The 20,901-nt window shown below is 32.3% G+C and overlaps 2 protein-coding genes across 5 annotated transcripts; one reads left to right on the top strand and one right to left on the bottom strand.

The window, feature by feature from the left end:
* Nucleotides 1-81: 81 nt before the first annotated feature.
* On the bottom strand, nt 82-4,106 carry LOC123684777 (signal recognition particle receptor subunit alpha homolog). Its single transcript, XM_045624226.1, has 8 exons — nt 3,897-4,106; nt 3,435-3,834; nt 3,256-3,379; nt 3,046-3,199; nt 2,516-2,944; nt 2,126-2,428; nt 611-820; nt 82-504 (listed from the first exon to the last, which is right to left on the bottom strand). Exons 1-8 carry the CDS (start codon nt 4,011-4,013, stop codon nt 379-381), a joined length of 1,863 nt encoding a protein of 620 aa, XP_045480182.1. The 5' UTR covers nt 4,014-4,106; the 3' UTR covers nt 82-378.
* Nucleotides 4,107-4,431: 325 nt separating this feature from the next.
* LOC123684776 (B-box type zinc finger protein ncl-1-like) lies at nt 4,432-20,863 on the top strand. 4 transcript variants are annotated; one of them, XM_045624225.1, is made up of 9 exons: nt 4,432-4,796; nt 5,320-5,560; nt 5,626-5,770; nt 6,702-8,007; nt 10,107-10,315; nt 11,987-12,344; nt 12,792-13,024; nt 14,378-14,491; nt 19,844-20,863. In XM_045624225.1, the coding sequence occupies exons 2-8, from the start codon at nt 5,394-5,396 to the stop codon at nt 14,480-14,482; spliced, it is 2,523 nt and encodes an 840-aa protein (XP_045480181.1). In that variant the 5' UTR covers nt 4,432-4,796; nt 5,320-5,393; the 3' UTR covers nt 14,483-14,491; nt 19,844-20,863. The 4 variants fall into 4 exon arrangements, with proteins under 4 accessions (XP_045480181.1, XP_045480177.1, XP_045480180.1 ...); XM_045624221.1 differs by having other exon boundaries at nt 9,972-10,315; XM_045624224.1 differs by having other exon boundaries at nt 9,972-10,315; nt 14,378-14,521.
* Nucleotides 20,864-20,901: the final 38 nt, after the last annotated feature.

The raw sequence follows: 20,901 nt of genomic DNA, 5'->3' as shown, positions 1-20,901 counted from the left end.
CTTGAACGGAATACCTAGGAACTTGAAATTTTCAGGATAGGTTAGGATCGTTAAAGAGTATGAGTAGATAAAAAATTTACATTATTTAAAAATGTTTTAATCAAAATTTCTCATAATAAACAAATAGATAACTTAATAAATAAACACAACAAATACTTCAAGCATAAAGTAAAACTGATAAAGGAATGAAAATTGAACATCTTTTAGTAGTAACTCTTCATCACTAATTCCATCATTAATCTTAAATCCCCAGAATCAAAAACCAATATGAAAAATTATATAATAGTATATTAGTCAGTTGAAAAAAAAAAGACAATTATTATTTTTAAGAGATTTCTTCATCTTCAAAAGTAGGTACACTAAGCATATAATTGAGATTTATTTCATTAAAGAGTGCACAACAGCTTTCACATTCAATGCTTTCAAATCTGTATAAGTTTGACCCGTTCCCACAAAAACAATTGGTTGACCAGTAATATAGGTCATCGAAATGGCAGCACCAACCTTTAAAAGAAAACAAAATATGAAGATTCCAGTATAACCGCAATAAATAATTCAGTTAAAGAAACTAAACATCAATCATATTGAATTAGATCAATTTAATACTCACTTTATCATCAATAGTGTCAAATTTGGTCAGAACTATACCATCAATGATATGGGGATTGGAATTTGAGGAGTAGTCGGCAAGTGCTTGGTTGAATTTAACCAACTGGTCAACTGCCTCATTTCCCACCAAAGCTTCACCCACAAATAGGACTAAATCAGGTTCGTTCACTTTAATTAGTTTTGTTAAAGATCTCATTAAAGGTTCATTATCCTGAAAAATAGAACAAAATATTCACATTGGCATCAATAAGATAAACAAATTTTGAATATACCGGGTGGTTCAAAAGTCTGGAAACGGTGAATTTATTTCGATGAGCCCATCAGATTTAGGGCCATATATGAGATATGAGGTCCAACTTCAAAATTTAAATGCAAACCCATCTTTTTTATTGCAGATTCGAATTCAGCGGGTCCAAAATCTGATGGGCCCATTCGATTCCTCGGGCGAAATTACTAAAGACCCCGGTATCAGAATTCTGATTTTCCACCTGTGCATGAAAAAAATTTACCGTTTCCAGACTTTTGAACCACCCAGTCAAGATTCAAGATGGAAAAATTGAGGCATGAAAAAGGTAAAATGCAATTTTCGATAGAATTGGGGTGCCTAATAATGGACTAGTTTAGTGATGTTGATAATACTATATTTGACACGATAGAATTAAAATATAGAGCAAAACTGATGTATCAGTGAAAAAATTTTGAAAATCCATCAATAAATGACTGAGAAATAGATTATTTAAATTTACGTATTTTAGCGCGGAACGTCTTTGGTCTGTGACGTCACGGCACTTGCCTGCGATCGCTACACCATAAATTATGTTTAAATACTTAGCCGCGCCAAGGCTCTCGCGCCGTTTGTAGTTGTACAGTGTAGTTTTAACTCGAGTTTTGTTTTTATGTCACCATAATGGAAGAAGGCTTCGTGAAAGGACAAAGTGACAATTTGCCTAAAATAGATATACTCGCAGTGATGGAGTTTTTTCTTCAAATCCATCTTATGTCAGTGCAGAAATGTAAGGAGTCAAACTTTTCAAGCAAGTATCTACTTTTGAGTTTGCTTCATCATGGTTCAACTTATAACGATGATTTATTTAAAAAACGTTTCATAAACAGTTTGTACTTGAGTACTGGTCGTAGAAGTCTATCAATGGCAAAACATATTTATGTGAGGAGTAAAAAGTAAAAAGAGAAAAAAGTAATTTATATGTATGTATATAGTAAGTTATTTCAGCCATCGTGTAACGAACAAAACACGACACGAACGGCACAAGTGATTGTACACCAATGAATTCGTAAGCACTCTGCGAATACCAGTCGTCTAGTGTGTGACGTCACGACACTTACACGTACTATGAAATTATTCTTTCAAGCGCAACTTCAAAGTCCCATAACTTTTTCATTTCTGGAGATATTTCAATGATTCTTCCACATTTTTGTTTCATTTTACTTCAATTTTTAGAATTAATCCTTAACAAAAAAATGAAAACTAGTCCATTCAAATGTAAGTAACCTATACCTGCATTCTGCCAGCAGTATCTACCAAGACAACATCAAACTCAGAGTCCCTAGCAAACTTGATAGCTTCCATTGCTATTCCAGCCGCATCTTTACCATATCCCTTCTCATAGAGTTGAACCATGGTACGACCATTGTGACGTTCTGGTGGATGAAGAGCATTCAGATGTTTCATGTGTGTTCTGAGCTGCTCAACTGCTCCAGCTCTAAAGGTGTCACAAGCAGCTATCAAGACTCGCAAATTATTCTCAATGAGCCAGAAACAAATTTTTGCAAGATTTGTTGACTTTCCAACACCATTTACCTGCAATTAACAGTTTACTTGTTTGTTCAGCATCTCCAACATTTCTACAATCAGTCATTAGCAAGTAATAAATGTGAAATTACTTACACCACAAAATGTCATTACAAATGGTCTCTTCTGCCTTTGAGCTTCCAAGCAATCTCTCAAAATATCAACTCTCCTTTTGGGACTTAAAATTTGAACCAAAGAATCATTCAGAGTGTTTTTTACAGTTGAAGCAATACTATCAAAAGTACCTAGTACTTTTCCTTCCAGTTTAGTAGCAACAGAATCGCATAACTTGCTCGCAATATCAGAGGCCACATTTTTAGCTATCAGGTGATCTTTCATTTTTTCTAGTGCTGGTTTCATGTCGCTGGCAGTCAAGCTCTTAGAACCCACCAAACCTTTGAAAATAGAGAACATTCCTCCTTTATGTGATGATTTATTTGTCTCTTTTTCTTCCTCAAAATATTCCTCTTCATCAGAAGATTCAACTTCTAAATCTTTAATGACTCCCTTCATTTGACCAACAATCTGGAAAAATAGATGGTTTGTTTTAGAAATATTTCAATATATTGAAAAATTGTTAAACTGTTAATTATTATTAAAGCTATGGGGTGAATATTATTATTTACCTCAGTATCAGGTGTAAAATGACTTCTCATATCTTCTGGTTTATCTGTTGTCCTTTCTAAGGAACCTAAATCCTTATTGGTACCACCAAGCTCCCAAATTCTTGGTTTTTTACCAACCCTTTCTTTTTCTACTGTAGGACTCTTGGGACTTTTTCTGAAAGAAATTTAATATAGCAAGGATTCATCTTAATTGATATTTCAGTAACCCACTTAGGATCCTGTTTCTTCTTATTCATTTTCTGCGCAAATTTCAATCTATTTGCTGCCAATGTCTCCTCATCTAATTGACCATTTTGCAATTTTTGTTTTGGTGAATCTGGTAGTAATTGAGCTTCTGTAAAATCATAGAAATGTTCCTCAAATATTTTCATTACAATCTTCATTTTTACCTTCTGGTGCAAAATTAACTTCTTTCTTTTTCTGTATTTTAGCATTCTTTTCATCCCCTTTTCGTTCTATCATTGATGATACAGTTTTTTTTGATTTACTTGATTGTTCAAAAGTTTTCATTTGCTTTGGTAATTGTTCTTGTTGTTTAGACCATTTTTCCGCTTTTTTCAACGTTGAATTAAATCCTTCACAAAAATTATAATCCTGAAAATACTCCGCTCTAGCCAATTCATTTTTATATTTATCCCTGAATTCCAAATGTATATCATTCAAAAATTTATCAACATATGATAGTTTGAGAATTTTGTCATATGCAACAATAAAAACCAAATCGAATTCATTATCTAATTTATACTGTAAAGACAGTCTGTTGTCACTGAAAGTGTTTAGTCCTCTTTCCTGAAAAGGCAATCTAATTTGAATGTTCTTTATTATACATATTATGTTTTTATAAGTATTACCTGCAGAATAACATTTTTAATCAAAGCATTAACAGAAGAGGTAAAATTTTGAGTAGTATTTTGGAAGCACCATAAAACGATGCCTCCTTTCGTAAAAATTGCAAAGAAATCCAACATTTTATAAATCAAATACAACGTATGTTATTAGTATACAATTCATTACAGTTAAAAATCTGTGGTAACAAATAATTTTTGTGATTTGGAAGAACACGTTCGATTTTAATGTCAAAAGTCTGTGATAACAACAAGAAACCACAGATTTCTTCTATGTTTCTCTCTTATATCTAATTTTGATGGCCTCCTTCTCAACTTGGAATTTTGTTGATATTTTATAATTTTTATTGCGTCTTATGATGAATTTATTGCGACCACAATTTAATCGCCGATTTTCAACAGGAATCTGAATATATTTTGATGAAATGAGATATTTTTAAAATTCCAGATCAGAATCGACTTTTTCTCTTCAAAATCATTTTTCAATTACATTTCTATAGTTTGGTCTAAAATTTCTAAAAAAAAAACATAATAATAGATTTCGCAACTATACTACCAAAAATATTGACAACGACTGAATTATTAAATTTCATTCACCTATTAGAAATGATATTTAGAATTTATTAATCTTGAAAATAACGTATAAATATTAATTCATCCAACATTGTTACATATCAACATTTCCAAAATCATGTATTAATTTTTCTCATGAATATTCAGATATTGTGATATATCGCTTTGTTCGGGGAACGAACCCGTGAAAAACAACAGCTTTTCAAGATCTAGAGTGAGTTTGTCACGTTCAAAGAAAAAAATGAATAATTGCTAACGAAAAATTTATTCTGTTTACGGAAGTTATACACTTAAGTGGTTTTTCGCCTGTAAATTTTTCCCTACTGTTTTTTGGTAAGATATATCACTTTCTTCCATTTGAAATTTCTTAGTGGTGATTTTGAGTGTATATTTATTATCGTTGATATGATTTTTTCCGTATTTTATGACTTTGGTGGCAGTTCTAAATACAAACACCGACTTTTATTTATCGTATTATTACATAAGGTTCATATTCGTTACAAAGTATTTCCCGGGTATTGCAGATATTCGAGGCGTCCTCCCCCCAATTACGCATTAATAAGTAATAACCTATTGCCCTTGCGCGGAGGCTAGACCGATTGCGCCATTTGCTTATTTTGCTAAACATTATTCTTGTCAAAGCGGTGAGTCGATTAAAAATTTCTATATGATTTACTTAAACCTAATTTCAAGATTCCTAGAAATAGAATAATAATAAATTACAAACGTGGTTCATTCTTATAATGTCAAGTGTGTGCACATTGTTTGAATAATTCCTTTGACATAGCATTGACAGGCATATGCATTATCCTGATAACACATCGACCTGGAAATGAAAATCTATAAATTGTTTTAGATGAACTTTTCACGAGATTAATTTTTCGTGACTAATTGGCCTACTGTAAGAACTCGATATCAACTCATATTGAAATGATGGAAAATTCTAAAATGGGCACAACTAGTGAAGATTTTGCAGAAACAAGGGATAGTAAGGAAGAGTTTAGCGATCTAATTACTTTTGAAAGCAGCAAATTGGTTAATTCTGACCCTTTGGGTGATGCCTTATTATCTGATCCAAATCAATGCAGAATGTGCGGGTATGTTAAAAAAACAAGGGAAACTGTTGTGGAAATATTTCTCAATAATAAATTCTTATCTGCAGAAATTCTCTTGTGGTGCCTCGCATGTTATATTGCTTACATGGCTTTTGTGAAGAATGTTTGGACAAAAAACTTGTCAGTGAGGGTGGTGATGCTGGAACTCCTGATACTTCCATTATATGTCCAACTTGTCATCACAATTCTAAGGTAAATAAAAAATTCCTTAACCTCAATTTATGATTTAATGCTACACATTTCCCAAATTATTCTTTTCCCCTTTTTCCATTTTGATCAGAAAGTGCACCACTTTTCATCTAAATCTTATAAGTTCACCTAGAATAGCAAAATGGCAACAGGGAGAAGAGAGTAATATTGATAAACAACAAAGCAGATAATAATCAAATTCTGATTGGTTGTTTGTTTTAATGGATTTGCTTTACTTTCATTTGTTTGATCATATTCCATACCACAGTTTTGAACTGAGGCTAACTTTTCCCTCCTTTAAAAAATACAAATATGGCAGATCTAGTAGAAAGTTTTTTGATCAACTCTGAGGTAATTCTAAAAATTTTTTTAGATTTCAATACAAAAACTGTTATTGAAATCAAGCATGAGTGAATTAAGTAATTTAAGGAATTGTTTACATTTCATCAATAATGTAAACTATTGATAAATTATACTAAGTATGTTTATACCAAAAATTATAGAGCAGACATATAAGGAATTTATAGGATAAACTATTGATTTTTGCAGTTATTATCAATAACTATTCATTTATACAATTATTGCATAATTTGAGATATCTAAGAGTACATTTTTTATTGAACTCAATTTAAACTATAACTAAAATGAAAAATTGTTGTGATATTACAAGTATCAGGTTGGAAGCTTTTTGCATTTAGTGTTACAAATATTCAACAAAAAATGAAAAGTCAAATTTTCCACTTTTTCTCTTATTGATCATTATTGTGTTCTGATGAAGATATTTTAATACTAATATTAAATCTTAAATATTTTTGAGAAAAAGTATTCTTACTCTCCTTGATGATTTTTGATTATTTATAATTTGTATGAACTTGACCATCGAAAAAATTTTCTATACTGATTTCGAAATGAATTTGTTCTCAATGTTCCACAGGTTGGCACCAAAAAGTTGAATGCTCTGCCGTTGGATGTCACGAAAACTAACATTTCTGATGTATCAAGTTCAACAATTTTGCATTGCACCTCTTGCACGGCCAAAGAAGTGGCCAAATCAAGATGTAACACTTGTCATAATCTACTATGCTCAAACTGTGATACTGCGCATCACTACATGCGATGCTTTGAATCTCACAAGGTGGTGAGTTTGGATGAGATGAAGAAAGAAGGCATGAAAATAACAATTCATACCCCACTTGTTTGCGAGTTGCACAAAGGTGAAAATATTATTTTCTATTGCAACACTTGCCTGGTAACTGCATGTTCAGATTGTTTAAAATGTGAGCATAAACCTCCAACTCATATTTGCGAACCTATTTTGGACTCGGAACTTAAAGTACGCCAAGAAATTCAATGTTTACTAGACGAAAGCAAAGCTAAAGTTGAAGTTTTGCTTCAAGCTTCTAATGGTTTGAATAATAGTTTAGAGGAGTTGGCGCATCAACACTCAACAGCCAAAGATTTAATAAATGAGTCATATCAGAGCTACAAAGCAGTGCTTGAAAAGTGCCGAGATGATGCTTTAGAAAATCTCAAATCTTTACATCGTGAACGTGAATTGAAGATCATGATGGAAAATGATCGGGTAGGAAAAACAATTGAAAATTTTGATGATGCCTGTAAATTTACCAGCCACCTCTTGGAAGATGCAACGGCTACTGAACTAATGTATTTGAGGAAAGTGGTTGTTAATCGTCTAACAGACTTGAATAAGAGTAGCCCTAAGTTAGGAAAGGTTTACAGTATCGAGTTCCAAACAGATTTCAATAATTTTGAAAGGGTGATCAAAGATAACTTTGGAAGATTCCTTACTGAAAAAAATGAAAATTCATCAAAACAATCTAGTCCTCTACCAATGATACCACAAGGTTTACCCCCTCTGACCATAAACGGTTTGAATACTGCTTCCGGTCTTAGTAACGGATGTGCAACATCTCTTTCGAACAGTAGCCCTATTTCGCTACCAATGTCTATGCAGTCATCTTTTGATGGAGACTTAAGCAATAATTTGCAGAACTTTACTATTACTCAAAGCCCACCACTACCACCGCCTGTAAATCCTGCAACTCTACAAGGTTTTTCTAGCATTGCTGAGTACAACTTGACACAGTTGGCTACTTTGGCAGAAACAAGCACCAGCAACAATACATCTCCTTCACCTCAATTCAGTTTGGTAGAACTATTGAATAACGACACTGCTTGCAAGAACCTTGCATCGTTGGCAAAGCTTGGTTTGAATAATGGTGAGTCATTTATTTATTTATTTATTTACTTCTTTATTCTTGACCTCTAATACAGTACAAGTACTGGGGACAAGGCCTATTTAACAATATACAAAGCTTTATACTTCTTTTTTTCCCATAAATGCTTAGATGTAAACATTGGTACACTTATAATGAACAATTTATTGAATAGTGGGTACTAAGAATAAAATATTCACAATACCTTTTTTTTTCAAAGAAATTCAGAAATTCCTAGAAAATGAAGTTATTGCTATGCGTCAAGAAGAAGAAGCCTAAAAGTAAAAAGTTAGACTTGTGTTTGTTACCTAGCAATCGTTGAAAATGACTTGTATTAGTGAAATTTCGCATGCTTATGCATGATAAAGAGATCAGTTTAAAGAACGAGCGCTCAAAATTCAATTAATCTAGGTATCCCTTCAATGTTCATTTGAAAAATATCATTCAATTTTCATGAGGTAAACTCATGCTAAATTTGAATTTATTTCTTTTTGTTAACATTTTTCTGAAGAAGTTCATTATTTCTGTACAAGATGGGCAAATTTCGATGTTTAAGCACTACAACTTTTAAACCAGAGGAGATAGACAAAATCTGATACCCACTTCTCCGTCTCTTCTTCTGAGTAACTATCAAGGGTAGTATTCATTTTTGGCCACCTTCTTTTGTTTTCGAGTTATAAGCGAAAATTGGAAAAATGGCGATATCGAAAAGCATTTATATCTCCGCTCATACTGATGATAGAGCTCTGAAATCAAAACATTATACAGGCACTTTTTTACGTAGAATCCAGTGGCGTGCTCGTATTTTCAAAAGGGTTTTTAATTACGAAGCTATGACCCAAAGTTATGTTTTTTTAAAAGGGAACACTAGATTTCTGTGCCATTTTTTGAAAGCTTAATTTTTCTTGATTTCAAAAATATATAACATCGTAGGGTTTGCATCAAAATAAATAACAGAAAATGGTCAAAAACCTTTTTTTATCTAACCGTCCCAATATTTCTATGGTTTCAACTATTGATGAGCACAAAAAAATTGAGCTTTCTGTAACAAGAGCAGTGTCCTTCCATCAATCTGATTATTTCTATGCTTTTCACTTATTTCCACAGAATTCTAATCTAGATATATTTCATAAAAATAGTTTCGAAAATATAAATGAACTCGGAGAAATTTTCCTAGGTTGTTTGAAAGCTCAATTTTTTTGTGATCATCAACAGTTGAAACCATAGAAATATTGGGATGGTTAGATAAAAAAAGGTTTTTGACCATTTTCTGTTATTTTGATGCAAACCCTACGATGTTATATATTTTTGAAATCGGGAAAAATTAAGCTTTCAAAAAATGGCACAGAAATCTAGTGTTCCCATTTAAAAAAACATAACTTTGGGTCATAGCTTCGTAATTAAAAACCCTTTTGAAAAGACGAGCACGCCACTGGATTCTACGTAAAAAAGTGCCTGTATAATGTTTTAATTTGAGAGCTCTATCATCAGTATTAGCGGAGATATATATTTTTCGATATCGCCATTTTTCCAATTTTCGCTTATAACCCGAAAACAAAAGAAGGTGGTCGAAAATTAATACTACCCTTATTGGTTTCTATGAAAAAGAGACCGAGAATGGGGTATCAGATTTTGTCTATCACCTCTGGTTTGAAAGTTGTAGTGCTAAAACATCAAAATTTGCCCACCCTGTACATACAAATTTTACAATGTAGTAGTAGTAATTCTTCTTCAATTCTCCCCACAACTAATATTGTCTTATTCAGTAGGAAATTTAATTCTGGTTGAAAATACTTCCTAGTTTCATAGTTATCATTCCCCAAAACCCAATAATGAATCTTGAACATTGACTCCTCAAAAATACATACATTTTCCATATTTCCCATTTTCCACTCAGGTATCCAAGGAATTCCTCCCTAAATTCAAAACTGGAACTAATACAGTTATTTAAATAAAGAGTTTTTCAGATACTGTTCCGAATGGAAATTTGTTGGTCCGTTCAACATCAACAGCTTCGTTAAATCTGAGTAATAACATGATGAACGGTTTTGGTGGTGTGTCCACCTCTACTTCTCCTTTATTATCAACTCCTGATGATATAGTTACAGATCCCTTGGCCAGCATCCTTCCCTCTACCAGTAATAATTCCTCAACCACCATTACCCGTTCAAATAAAGTCAGCCCAATGCAGATACGGTGGAAGTTTGGACAGTTGGGTCCTAGCAAGGCACAGTTTAATTCTCCTCATGGTTTTTGCTTAGGTTTGGAGGAAGATATCATAGTGGCAGATACAAACAATCATCGCATACAGGTTTGTGTCTTTACCCATTCATTATGTTAGAAATAACGTTTCCTTCATATCATATATTCGATGGATAGAAATAGCATAACAGGCCAATTGAAAAGTCCCCGGTCTACCACACATTTTTTTGGCAAAATTCTATTTTATTATTCAACATATGTAGTTACCTTCGAGGGCGATACAGCGATTATAGCGATTTTTCAACTTTTCGATAACATTTTTGTAGTACGATTTGTTTTTCACTTTAAAATAGGCCTCAGTTTCGGTGATTACTTCTTCATTGGCGCTAAATTTCTTTGCAGCGAGCATTCTTTTGAGCTCTGAGAACAAGAAAAAGTCGCTGGGGGCCAGATCTGGCGAATACGGTGGATGCAGAAGCAATTCGAAGCCCAATTCATGCAATTTTGCCATTGTTTTCATTGATTCGAGACATAGCGCATTGTCTTGATGAAACAGAGCCTTTTTATTCTTCAAATGGGGCCGTTTTTTAACGATTTCTTCCTTTAAATGATCCAATAACGTTATATAATAATCGCTGTTGATGGTATGGCCCTCTTGGATGTAATCAATGAATATTATACCTTGCGCATCCCAGAACACTGATGCCAAAACCTTGCCAGCTGACTGTTGTGTTTTTCCTCGCTTTGGATTCGGTTCATAGGGTGCAGTTCACTCAGCTGACTGTCGATTGGACTCAAGGGTGAAATGATGGAGCCATGTTTTATCCATTGTCACATATCGACGCAAAAATTCAGGTTTATTGCACTTAAACAGCTTCAAACACTGCTCAGAATCATTAAAACGTTGTTGCTTTTGATCGATTGTGAGCTCGCGCGGCACCTATTTTGCACACAGCTTTCTAATGTACAAATATTCGTGAATGATATGACGTACACTTTCAGGTGATATCTTCACAATGTCTGCTAAATCGATCAACTTTACGTTACGGTCATTCAATATCATTTTGTGACCTTTTTCGATTTATTTCGTCGGTGACATGCTCTTTTGGGCGTCCACTGCGTTTGCCGTTTTCGGTGCTCATTTCACCAACTTATCATAACAATCAACGTTTTTTCAAATAACAAAAGTAGCTACACTCACAACGCAATATCTCGCTAACTAATGGTCGGACTGCTGTCAAATTTTGACTCGTATCGTTTGAAGGTTGGTACTAACTAAAAATTATATGGATTAAATAGTAGCACCGCCATTCGTCCATCAGACGGGAGACTTTTCAATTGGCCTAATATAATGAAATACAATTTAACTAATCCACATCCTCTAAATTCTTAGATGTTTGAAAGAATGGTTTCCAGAGCATATCTTTCATATTTTGAAAAAATAAAAACAATTGTTCCAAGTTCTAGCAGTCGGGGAGAATGGAGAAATTATTTGATCATGATAATCAAGACAATAAGTTTGGTAGAGCCTATTGCTGATTTTTATTTATTGTTCAATTGAATTTTTTCTGTACATGGACATAAATTCTTTGTATTAGCATATTATAAGTGAGGCTGGGACACTTGAGCCAAATTTGAAGAAGCCACACTCTTTTTTGAGGTGTCGTTGTGTTTAACACCGTTTCAACAATTATAATCATCATCAGAAACTAAAGATTGCTGAAGCCAGAGCCAACTGCCGACTAGAAATATTACATTGATTAACTTGTATTATTTTCAGGTATTCGAAAAATCTGGACAATTCAAGTTTCAGTTTGGAATACCTGGAAAAGAAGAAGGTCAGTTATGGTACCCCAGAAAAGTAGCAGTTATGAGGTCCAGCGGCAAGTATGTAGTCTGTGACAGGGGGAACGAACGATCACGCATGCAGATCTTCACTAAGATTGGACACTTTTTGAAAAAAATTGCTATCCGTTACATAGATATTGTTGCCGGATTGGCAGTTTCCAGCAACGGAGAAATAGTTGCAGTGGACAGCGTTAGTCCTACTGTCTTCATTATCGGAGAAAGTGGAGAATTATTACGTTGGTTTGATTGCAGTGACTATATGCGAGAACCGTCAGATATTGCTATTCATGGTGAGGCATTATTTGTGTTCACTTTTTTTTACATATTATCAGGACTATTTGTCTACAATAATTCTTTTACACAGAAATTCCTACCTTTTTTGAGAATAATATGAAAAATCGAAAACGAGCAAAATTTGCATTGAAAATAGCTGAAAAAAATCTAAACCAGGACTATGAGATAGTAAAATTTGATTATATTTTCTCGTGTGAAAGTTACATCGTTGAATTTTTGAAAAACTCATATTATCAATGATCTTTATTCAGAGTGATTTATTAGCTCATCGACTTCAGCGAAGATAATGCAAACGTAGCTTTAATTCCAAAATTTAGGAACTAAATAAAAAAATATTATAATCATAATTATTTCATAGGGATTTCAAAAGTTAAAAAATTTATAGAGTGATCCTTTTGCAAAAACTTGGATTTTATATGAAATGTTTGTTTGTTTAATTCCAGGTAAAGAGTTTTACGTTTGTGATTTCAAAGGTCACAATGTAGTTGTATTCAACGAAACTGGTCAATATCTCAGACGTATTGGATGCGAAGGCGTCACCAATTTCCCCAATGGCATTGATATATCTGACGCTGGGGATGTATTGATTGGCGATTCGCATGGTAACCGTTTTCACGTGGCTGTATTTTCACGTGACGGATCCTTGGTTTCTGAATTTGAGTGCCCTTATGTTAAAGTAAGTAGAAATTCTTTGAATTTTAACATATCCAATTCTCGAAATTATTGAAAAGTAACAATTTATTTATTTTGTCATCCATTTTAACTCTTTCTTAAAAATGTTTGTATTGATATATGATGCCTTGGATTATCTCAGAGCATTGTTTAAATTGAAAAGAGTAAATTTTATATTCTAAAAATATCCTCATTTGAGAAAGGCTGCGATTTTTCAGTCTCGCTCTTATTTACTTGAATAGAACCATGTTAAAAGTATAGAAAATGAACTACAAACTTTTCTGTGTGTATAAGAGGTCTGGCTATTAAATAACGAGACTACGCGCCTAGAGGGCGCTTTAGAAGGGTGGGGGAAAAATGAGTAGTGCGTTGGGTATCTAGATATCTTGTCTATGCACGTACCATAACACGTTCTCGTCACTTTTATTGTATTTGTGCAGTAGCGGTTTAAAACGAACGTTTTTTTTTTTCTCGTGCCGAAACGAATCAATCTCAAATTTCTCGTTAACTTGGAAAAAATTTCGACTCAGTGCTATAAATTGTTGTAAGAGTCCTATGGGGACAATTCTCTATCTCGGGCGCCTGTTTTTGAGTGGTGTAAATACTTCATTGAGGGCCGAGAGATCATTGGAAATGACCAACAAAATGTCACTGTTTGAACACTTGCTATCCCTAGAATAGTATTTATATTGCAACTACTATATTTTTTATATAAAATGTATTTAATCGAGATGTAAATTACTGGCTGGAAGACTTCGGTCGATAGCCGTTTGATGTGTAGTCAATAAAGTTCTCTCTCTCTCTCTCTATGCATCTGGATGCTCATTCTACGATCCGCATAATTTGGTTGATTTTGGTCACTGTTTCCGGAGTTCAAACAGTGACATTTTGTTGGTCATTTCCAATGATCTCTCGGCCCTCAATGAAGTGTTTACACCACTCAAAAACAGGCGCACGAGGTAGAGAATTGTCCCCATAGGCCTCTTGAAATAATTTATAGCACTCAGTTGGAGATTTTTCAATTTAACGAAAAATTTGAGATTGATACATTGTTCTGTTTTTCGACACACATGGTTTTCGTCACGACAAAAACATGTTTCTTTCAAACCTATGCTACTGCACAAATACAATAATAGTAACGAGAACGTATTTTGGTACATGGTATCTAGATACCCAAGCACTACTCATTTTTTTCCCCACCCCTCTAAAGCGCCCTCTAGGCGAGCATTCTCGTTATTTGTCATATGTTGTAGTGGATCATTTTGGTTTATCATCTCCAACAATAATGAAAATTTCAACAATTTTTTTTCAGTTTTAGAGACATTTTCTTATTATTTCATTTTTCTATTTTTTTTAGGTATCCCGTTGCTGTGGTTTGAAGATAACATCTGAAGGATACGTGGTTACTTTGGCGAAGAATAATCACCATGTTCTGGTTTTGAATACTCTATATATCATGTAGAGACCCCATGCAAGTAGACTTGATCTCGCACTGTACACAGTACTGAACTGATTTTATTATTAAATTTAAGTCTTATTTCTTCCGCTTAAACACTTCCTTTTTCTATTTGAAGGAAGAAAGCAGGAATTGTTAATTTTTTATAATTTCCGATGTTTGATTCTATTCATGATTTTTTTAAACTTTCATTATTCAAAGGTTAGATTGTTTAGATGTAACCAAAAAAAAAAAATAATACGTACTTGTTCGAGGAACATAGACATTTTTGAAACTTATGATTAAACACATTGCAACTGATTCTATATACATATTATATATTCATAAATTTTAAGTTGATTTGAGAAATTCATTTAAGTCATCAGTTTTATTGTTAATTTTCTGAATACTGCTTTTTCAACGTCTCTCATTGTTTATTTTTCGTTTTTATAATAATTTTTATTCAATTTTTGTTGGAAAAGTGCTGTCCAGTTGCGTAATCGTAGTTTTGGCAATGTCTGGAGTGAGCATTATTACATCTTCGATTATCCTATTCTAATATTGTTAATAGGTCGTTTGGGATGTTGGATAAGTCATTTTAATTTGTTAAATATCTTCTAAATAAATTTTCAATTTTTCGATCATATTGAATGGAGTAAATTTTTTAGTCTTTTGTATTATTGTTCGAATTTTACTCTTTGCAGCAGCATTAAGTGGTTCCTAAATATTTGCTCTTCATTATTTTATATTTTATGGTGTCAATTATCAAGACTAAAAAAAAAATCTTATATTTTGTTTTTTGTTGTTTTCAAGTTTTGAAAGTGCCAATATCTGAGGAGACATTTCATTTTTTCTTTTTCTTTTTTCTTCAATGCTTTAACGAGCACAAGTTTTCCGATTAATGCTTTCATGAACGGATTGAATTTGTTTTTCATTTTACATTTGTTGAGTAGTTTTAAATCATTCTTTTTACAAATCTATTTGACGATATATGCTTGTATTTAACTGTATGTGTGAGTGAGTTTTTCCAGTGTTTTATGTTCCAGAAAAATCTTACATACTCAGGTTGGTAAAGCGATTCCTCGCGTATAGATTTCAAGCGCGAATAGTGCCATAGAGTTAGGTTTTGTGTTTTATAGAAGCTCTAGGGTTGCAGCCTTGTACTGTTTTTGCATAATTCATCCACTACACTGCCCATTCAGTGCGTTTTATGGAGTTGTAGTAGAACGGTCACTTGTTCCGTGTCTCGTCTAGGTGTTAGGGTGGATCTGGGCTAGGCGGCTGTCGAGGGGGTATTTCACCTACATTTCCACCCGAATTGCGTGTCAGGCCCGAAGTTATATTCAATTATCAACAATTTTTTTCTACTGGTTGTTTATTGAATTTCAGCAAGGTACTTATTGGTCTTGGATCTTGTACCGAGTACAGTTGTTGAATTTTTCCATTTGTTCCTCGAGTTTTATTCAAGTTAAATATCGATTATTTGAGGATTCTTGGTGTTGGATAGGATTTCGTTGTTTCCGATAAACATTTCTCAAAATTGTCACGGGATGGAGAGAAAGCTAATTTTTAAAAATGTCTCAATATTAAGCTTGCTGAATCGGACCAAGTAGAAAATATCTCAAAATTATACGGGGAAATGTTACTTCTATCCAACATCAACGGTTGTTACCTAAAGTGTCTTATATATGTCTTATATATTGAATTCTTCAATCGAAACTCAGGACAGTATGATACCTTGCTAAACGTTGAAAGTATAAGTATTATATTAAGCCTTAACAATAACTTCCGGCCTAGATTATTTGAAATTAGGTGAAATATAACCTGGAGCAGTCGCTAGTATCGAATATAACTTGAAGAATTAGGTCAACTCGCATCTTAACGCTGTAATGGCAGATCATTTGAATGCATAAACTTGCATTCGCTATATTTGATGGGACTTTGGAATGCACTCAGTTAAATAATAACCTGCTATATTTTATAAAGTTCCATTTTTTATTTTAATTTTTTTGAGAATTTAACTTCAGTTCCTTTATTTCCATACGAGAGATGACAAGCGCGCTGAGAAACAATTATATGAATCACAAAAGGCCCGAAGTGTCGCATTATAGTGTTATTATCACACCTGAAAAATTCAAAGTCCCTGAGAAATATCGTATCGTTCGAAAACCAGTAAAAACTTAAGGTTCTGTTCAACATCGGAGGTTGCCACTCAAATCCATTTAATGTGCGAATGTGAGTGAGTTCTTTTTGAAACTTTCTGCAGAGGACAGGGTTTTTCCTCATCCTCTTCGGTAAACCATGCCTGTGATAATAGTATCTTCAGGATAAGTTGTGACCTTAGTCTCTTGTTGTTATTTTGTGTGCTTCGTTGACTATCCGCTTTTTTCAGCGGATTCACGTTTGCTCACAAGAGGTTTTTAAGATTATATGTATATAAAAAAAATTTTTATGAAAAACTTACAAAAAAAATATAAAACTCGAATTTTAAAAAGGCAGATTATTTATGTATTTCAAATTATTGTATAATATACACGTATATCTGTTTGATGGAATTGCCTTACTGTTTCCATCTTGGTATCCAACAGATGGACAGACAATATTATATTATTGTCTCTATATTCAGGAAGCAATCCTTGAACATCTTTTGATTGCCAAGATTCCTTAAAGTTTCTACTAGGTTCTCTTGAATTCATATTTAGTTCCAGTAGAAGAACTATTTTCTTTATTTTTATCGATGATTTAGTAGGTATTTACTTATATTTTATATTTTTATTATTGAATATATTATTCAAATTATAGAGAATTTAGAAGTTCATTGGTTTTTATGGTGAAATTGTTGACTGTTTTATTTTTATATAGAGATATATTTTTATTTATCTTGTAAATACTCCGTCTAAAATCGAGAGTTTACGTTCGCAACAACAGTAGGCAACTCCATCTAACTGAACAATATTTTTCAAAATTCTATATGATGTCGAAGATCTACACCTCAATATTAAAAAATTGTTCGATGAATGCAGATAGGTAGTTTTGGAATGGTTTACCTTCCAAATTATTTTCACTCTGAATAGGTAGGCTTAGAAATTATTAGAAAACAAATTTATGAAGATGATAATAATTAATCCAAAAAGGCTCAAGTTGTTCAGTTGAAACGTCTCGTAGATATTCTGGGAGTTGAGAGTGAATTTCTTATGGATTTGAATACTTCAGTCAGCGTTTCTTCAGAAAGCTAAGAACTTTTTGTATAAACTAAAAAAATTGCCTATCTTGAGTGGGGATGTTATTTTCTTCCCTGTTCGTGAAACTATCTTATATTCTATTTAGTATTAGTGTGGTTACTGAAATAGTGATACATTTTAAGGCATTTGCTCATGTTTTGATTATTGCTATGAGAAAAATTCGTCTAGCAAGTTCAATTTTGTGGAAGGAATAAGTGCATGAATTCATTTGTTCAAAAATTAGACGTTTAATCAAAATTTAATTTTCTTGAATTTCGAAATTTTATAAATTATCAATGTGATAGATTTTTTGATGATTTTTACAATAATTGCAAATCTTAGTGTGTACCAAGTGTTTTTAGATATTTGTATACCAGTAATTTTGCCATAATAATATTTATATACATGACTTATTAATATTAATGGTTATAAAAATTATATATTCTCAGTTTTTTTTAAATATCTCAATAATATTCACTATAGCAATAAGTATTTCAGTCAGTATTGGAGTGAAGAATTCAGCCATTCCATTTGCAGATGACAGATACTGCAAGAATGTAATATTTTTTTGTATTATTTTATTTTTGTTTTATTTCTCTGAATTTTTGAATATGTACAACTTAGATTAAGTAAACTTGTAAGAAGGGATTCTCTCTATCTATCATCTATCTTCATCCAAGCCATTTCACCTTTCTGATTACACCTAACGATTTCTCTCCATCTATCCTTCAGGCAACTGATCCTAATGCAAACAATCATCTAAAGAGGATTTTCATTTTTATGCGATTGATATTTCTAAAAGTTTATTATAATACCAAAGAGAATAATTGCTACTTAGGGTGGCTTTAACGATTAGGTTTTTCTATTATTTCTATATGGTTTCTGTTTCTTTTATGGTGCATGGATGGTTTTTTGAAAAAATCCCCTATTGAATCGAGTTCGATGAGATTATATTTCGGTTGATAGATATTTGGTGTGTGTCTATTTAAAATCTTGGAGGGTTTATATGAAATGAAGATAGTGTTTGCATATCTGAAGTTGCTCCTTTATTTCATTTCCTTTCTTTCCTGTAAATAAACTTGGAACAATCATATTTGCTAAGACCTTAAGACGTAGGTTGGTTGTGAGATTTAAATATATATACTGACAATTTCTGTGGATGTTTTTTGAGAACAGCTTTTTCAATTGTTTGTAGCTCGGACAAAACTTATAAACATATTTATCCTTCCGAGTATATTTTTGTCTTACAACATAATTATATATATATATATAAAACTCTCTCATAGTCATTTATAGTACAAATGTTGTGTGCATGGATGGATAACATATCATGTTTATCAAAAGCAGCCCAATTTTACATTTAAACTGAGTATTTTCAAAGAATTAAAAATACCAGCTATTAGTAGACACCAAATAAATTTGCGGTTTTAAAAAGAAATTCTAAATACATATGCTACTACTATGAGAACTTCTCTGATTATATAGGGCTGTTCATAATTAGCACATTCTCAAATTTCCACTTCTCAATGCTGTTTGAAAGTCTAACATATACGTTATCGTTATATCATAGTATAAATATATTTTTATTCTTTAATCTAAAGGCTTTCTTTCAGTGTTGAAGCTTGTTTTTCATTCACGCCAGTGTTTGAACGATATAATGAAAAAAGCTCTTTTTTCCATATTTGAATAATTCGATTCCATTCGGATTATTTTTTCAATTTTTGAAAGCAGAACTCAGCTTTTAGCGTATTTAAATGTATTTTCGTTCAAGTTCTGGATACAAGATAACTATTTCATCTTTGAGAATAGTGCTGATGTTCTATAAAGGTTGGTTTTCTTCCCTTATGGACACTAAATAGGGTTGTTAACAAACGCAAATAAATAACGAATAAATTACTGTGTCTTAGTGCTGTCATAAGAACGAATTAAGAGAAGAATGTATACATTTTTGATGAATTATTATTGTTATCTCTTTCCAAAGATTTTTTAGTGGAGTAAGATGAAATACTAACAATAATATACTGATTATTATAAATATACATTTTGCTAGGTTCTCTTTCTGATAGGCAACCTAATATATGGAGGGAACCACAAATTTGAGAGCAAGATAAGCCATATGGGGCTTGTTAGTTGCGCCCAGCTATTAATAATCATGTTTTCTTTATAGATGTTGAGATCCTCGTGCTGTTTGACTGTTGTTACCTGCCTCTTTGAAAATATTAGAGCAGTTGAGCTATGGCTATTCAGTTTATTGAAAGAAACTATTTTTGATGTGCACATCTTGTCAGAGTATGGTCTCATTATTCAAATTGAATTGAAGCACAAACCAAAATTATATATTATGATGAAGACACTCATGTTAAGAATAATTTTCTTGTATCCATTATATGTATCATGATACAATTATTCTGTTAGTTGTAAAAAAATATATCATTAGCTCTGTAACCCAGTGCCACCACCATTACATATTGGATCTTTTATGTTATTGTGTGAACTTTTGTTTTCAATACCTTATTCTTTAATCTTTTCAAAAATTCTCATTTCTTGCTAAAATGAGTAAAAACCCTTTTTTTTATTAAAATATTATCTTTGATTATCTTCATTTTGAAATATCCTAGAATATTCTTCAGTTGAATATGTTTGTGTCTCGAACTACATAATTTTTTTTTTCAAGAACACATTCAACTCTTTTGTAATTGGTTGCTTATTTTCCATCAAATATTTGTGGTGTTTAAAAGATCATATCAAAGATATTGGATGAAACTCTCTCCTGTGAAAATAAATTAAAAATTGAACGATTAGATAAATCAGATTAAACTTCATCTAATTCAAGAGTTCACACAGCCAAGATTTTAAAGTTGAGACATACTTTCTATATTTATAGTCCATATACAAATACATACAATGTCTACAAGGAACATCATTTTTCATATTATATATGTATTGTATTTAGCTGTGCGCACTGTTACTTTTAATTTGTGTTTTAACTTATCATTTTGAATAATGTATATTCTACTACTTACTATATCCTTGCAGTCATGCTTTTTGTTCAAAAAATTTGGTTATTCAGGGTTGCAAGGGCTTAAACTAAGTTCATATTTTGGAACTGTTTTTATTCATCGTACTGAAGGTTGTATTTAATTTGTAAGTTATATTCTTGGATTTTGAATAAATTAATTGCAGGAAAGTTGTTTTTTTGTTTTCACAAAAAATTTGCAGATTAAT

The sequence above is a fragment of the Harmonia axyridis genome, chromosome 7, assembly GCF_914767665.1.
Source record: "Harmonia axyridis chromosome 7, icHarAxyr1.1, whole genome shotgun sequence".
Taxonomy (NCBI): Eukaryota; Metazoa; Arthropoda; class Insecta; order Coleoptera; family Coccinellidae; genus Harmonia; species Harmonia axyridis.
This window is presented reverse-complemented; position numbering and strand designations above follow the sequence as displayed.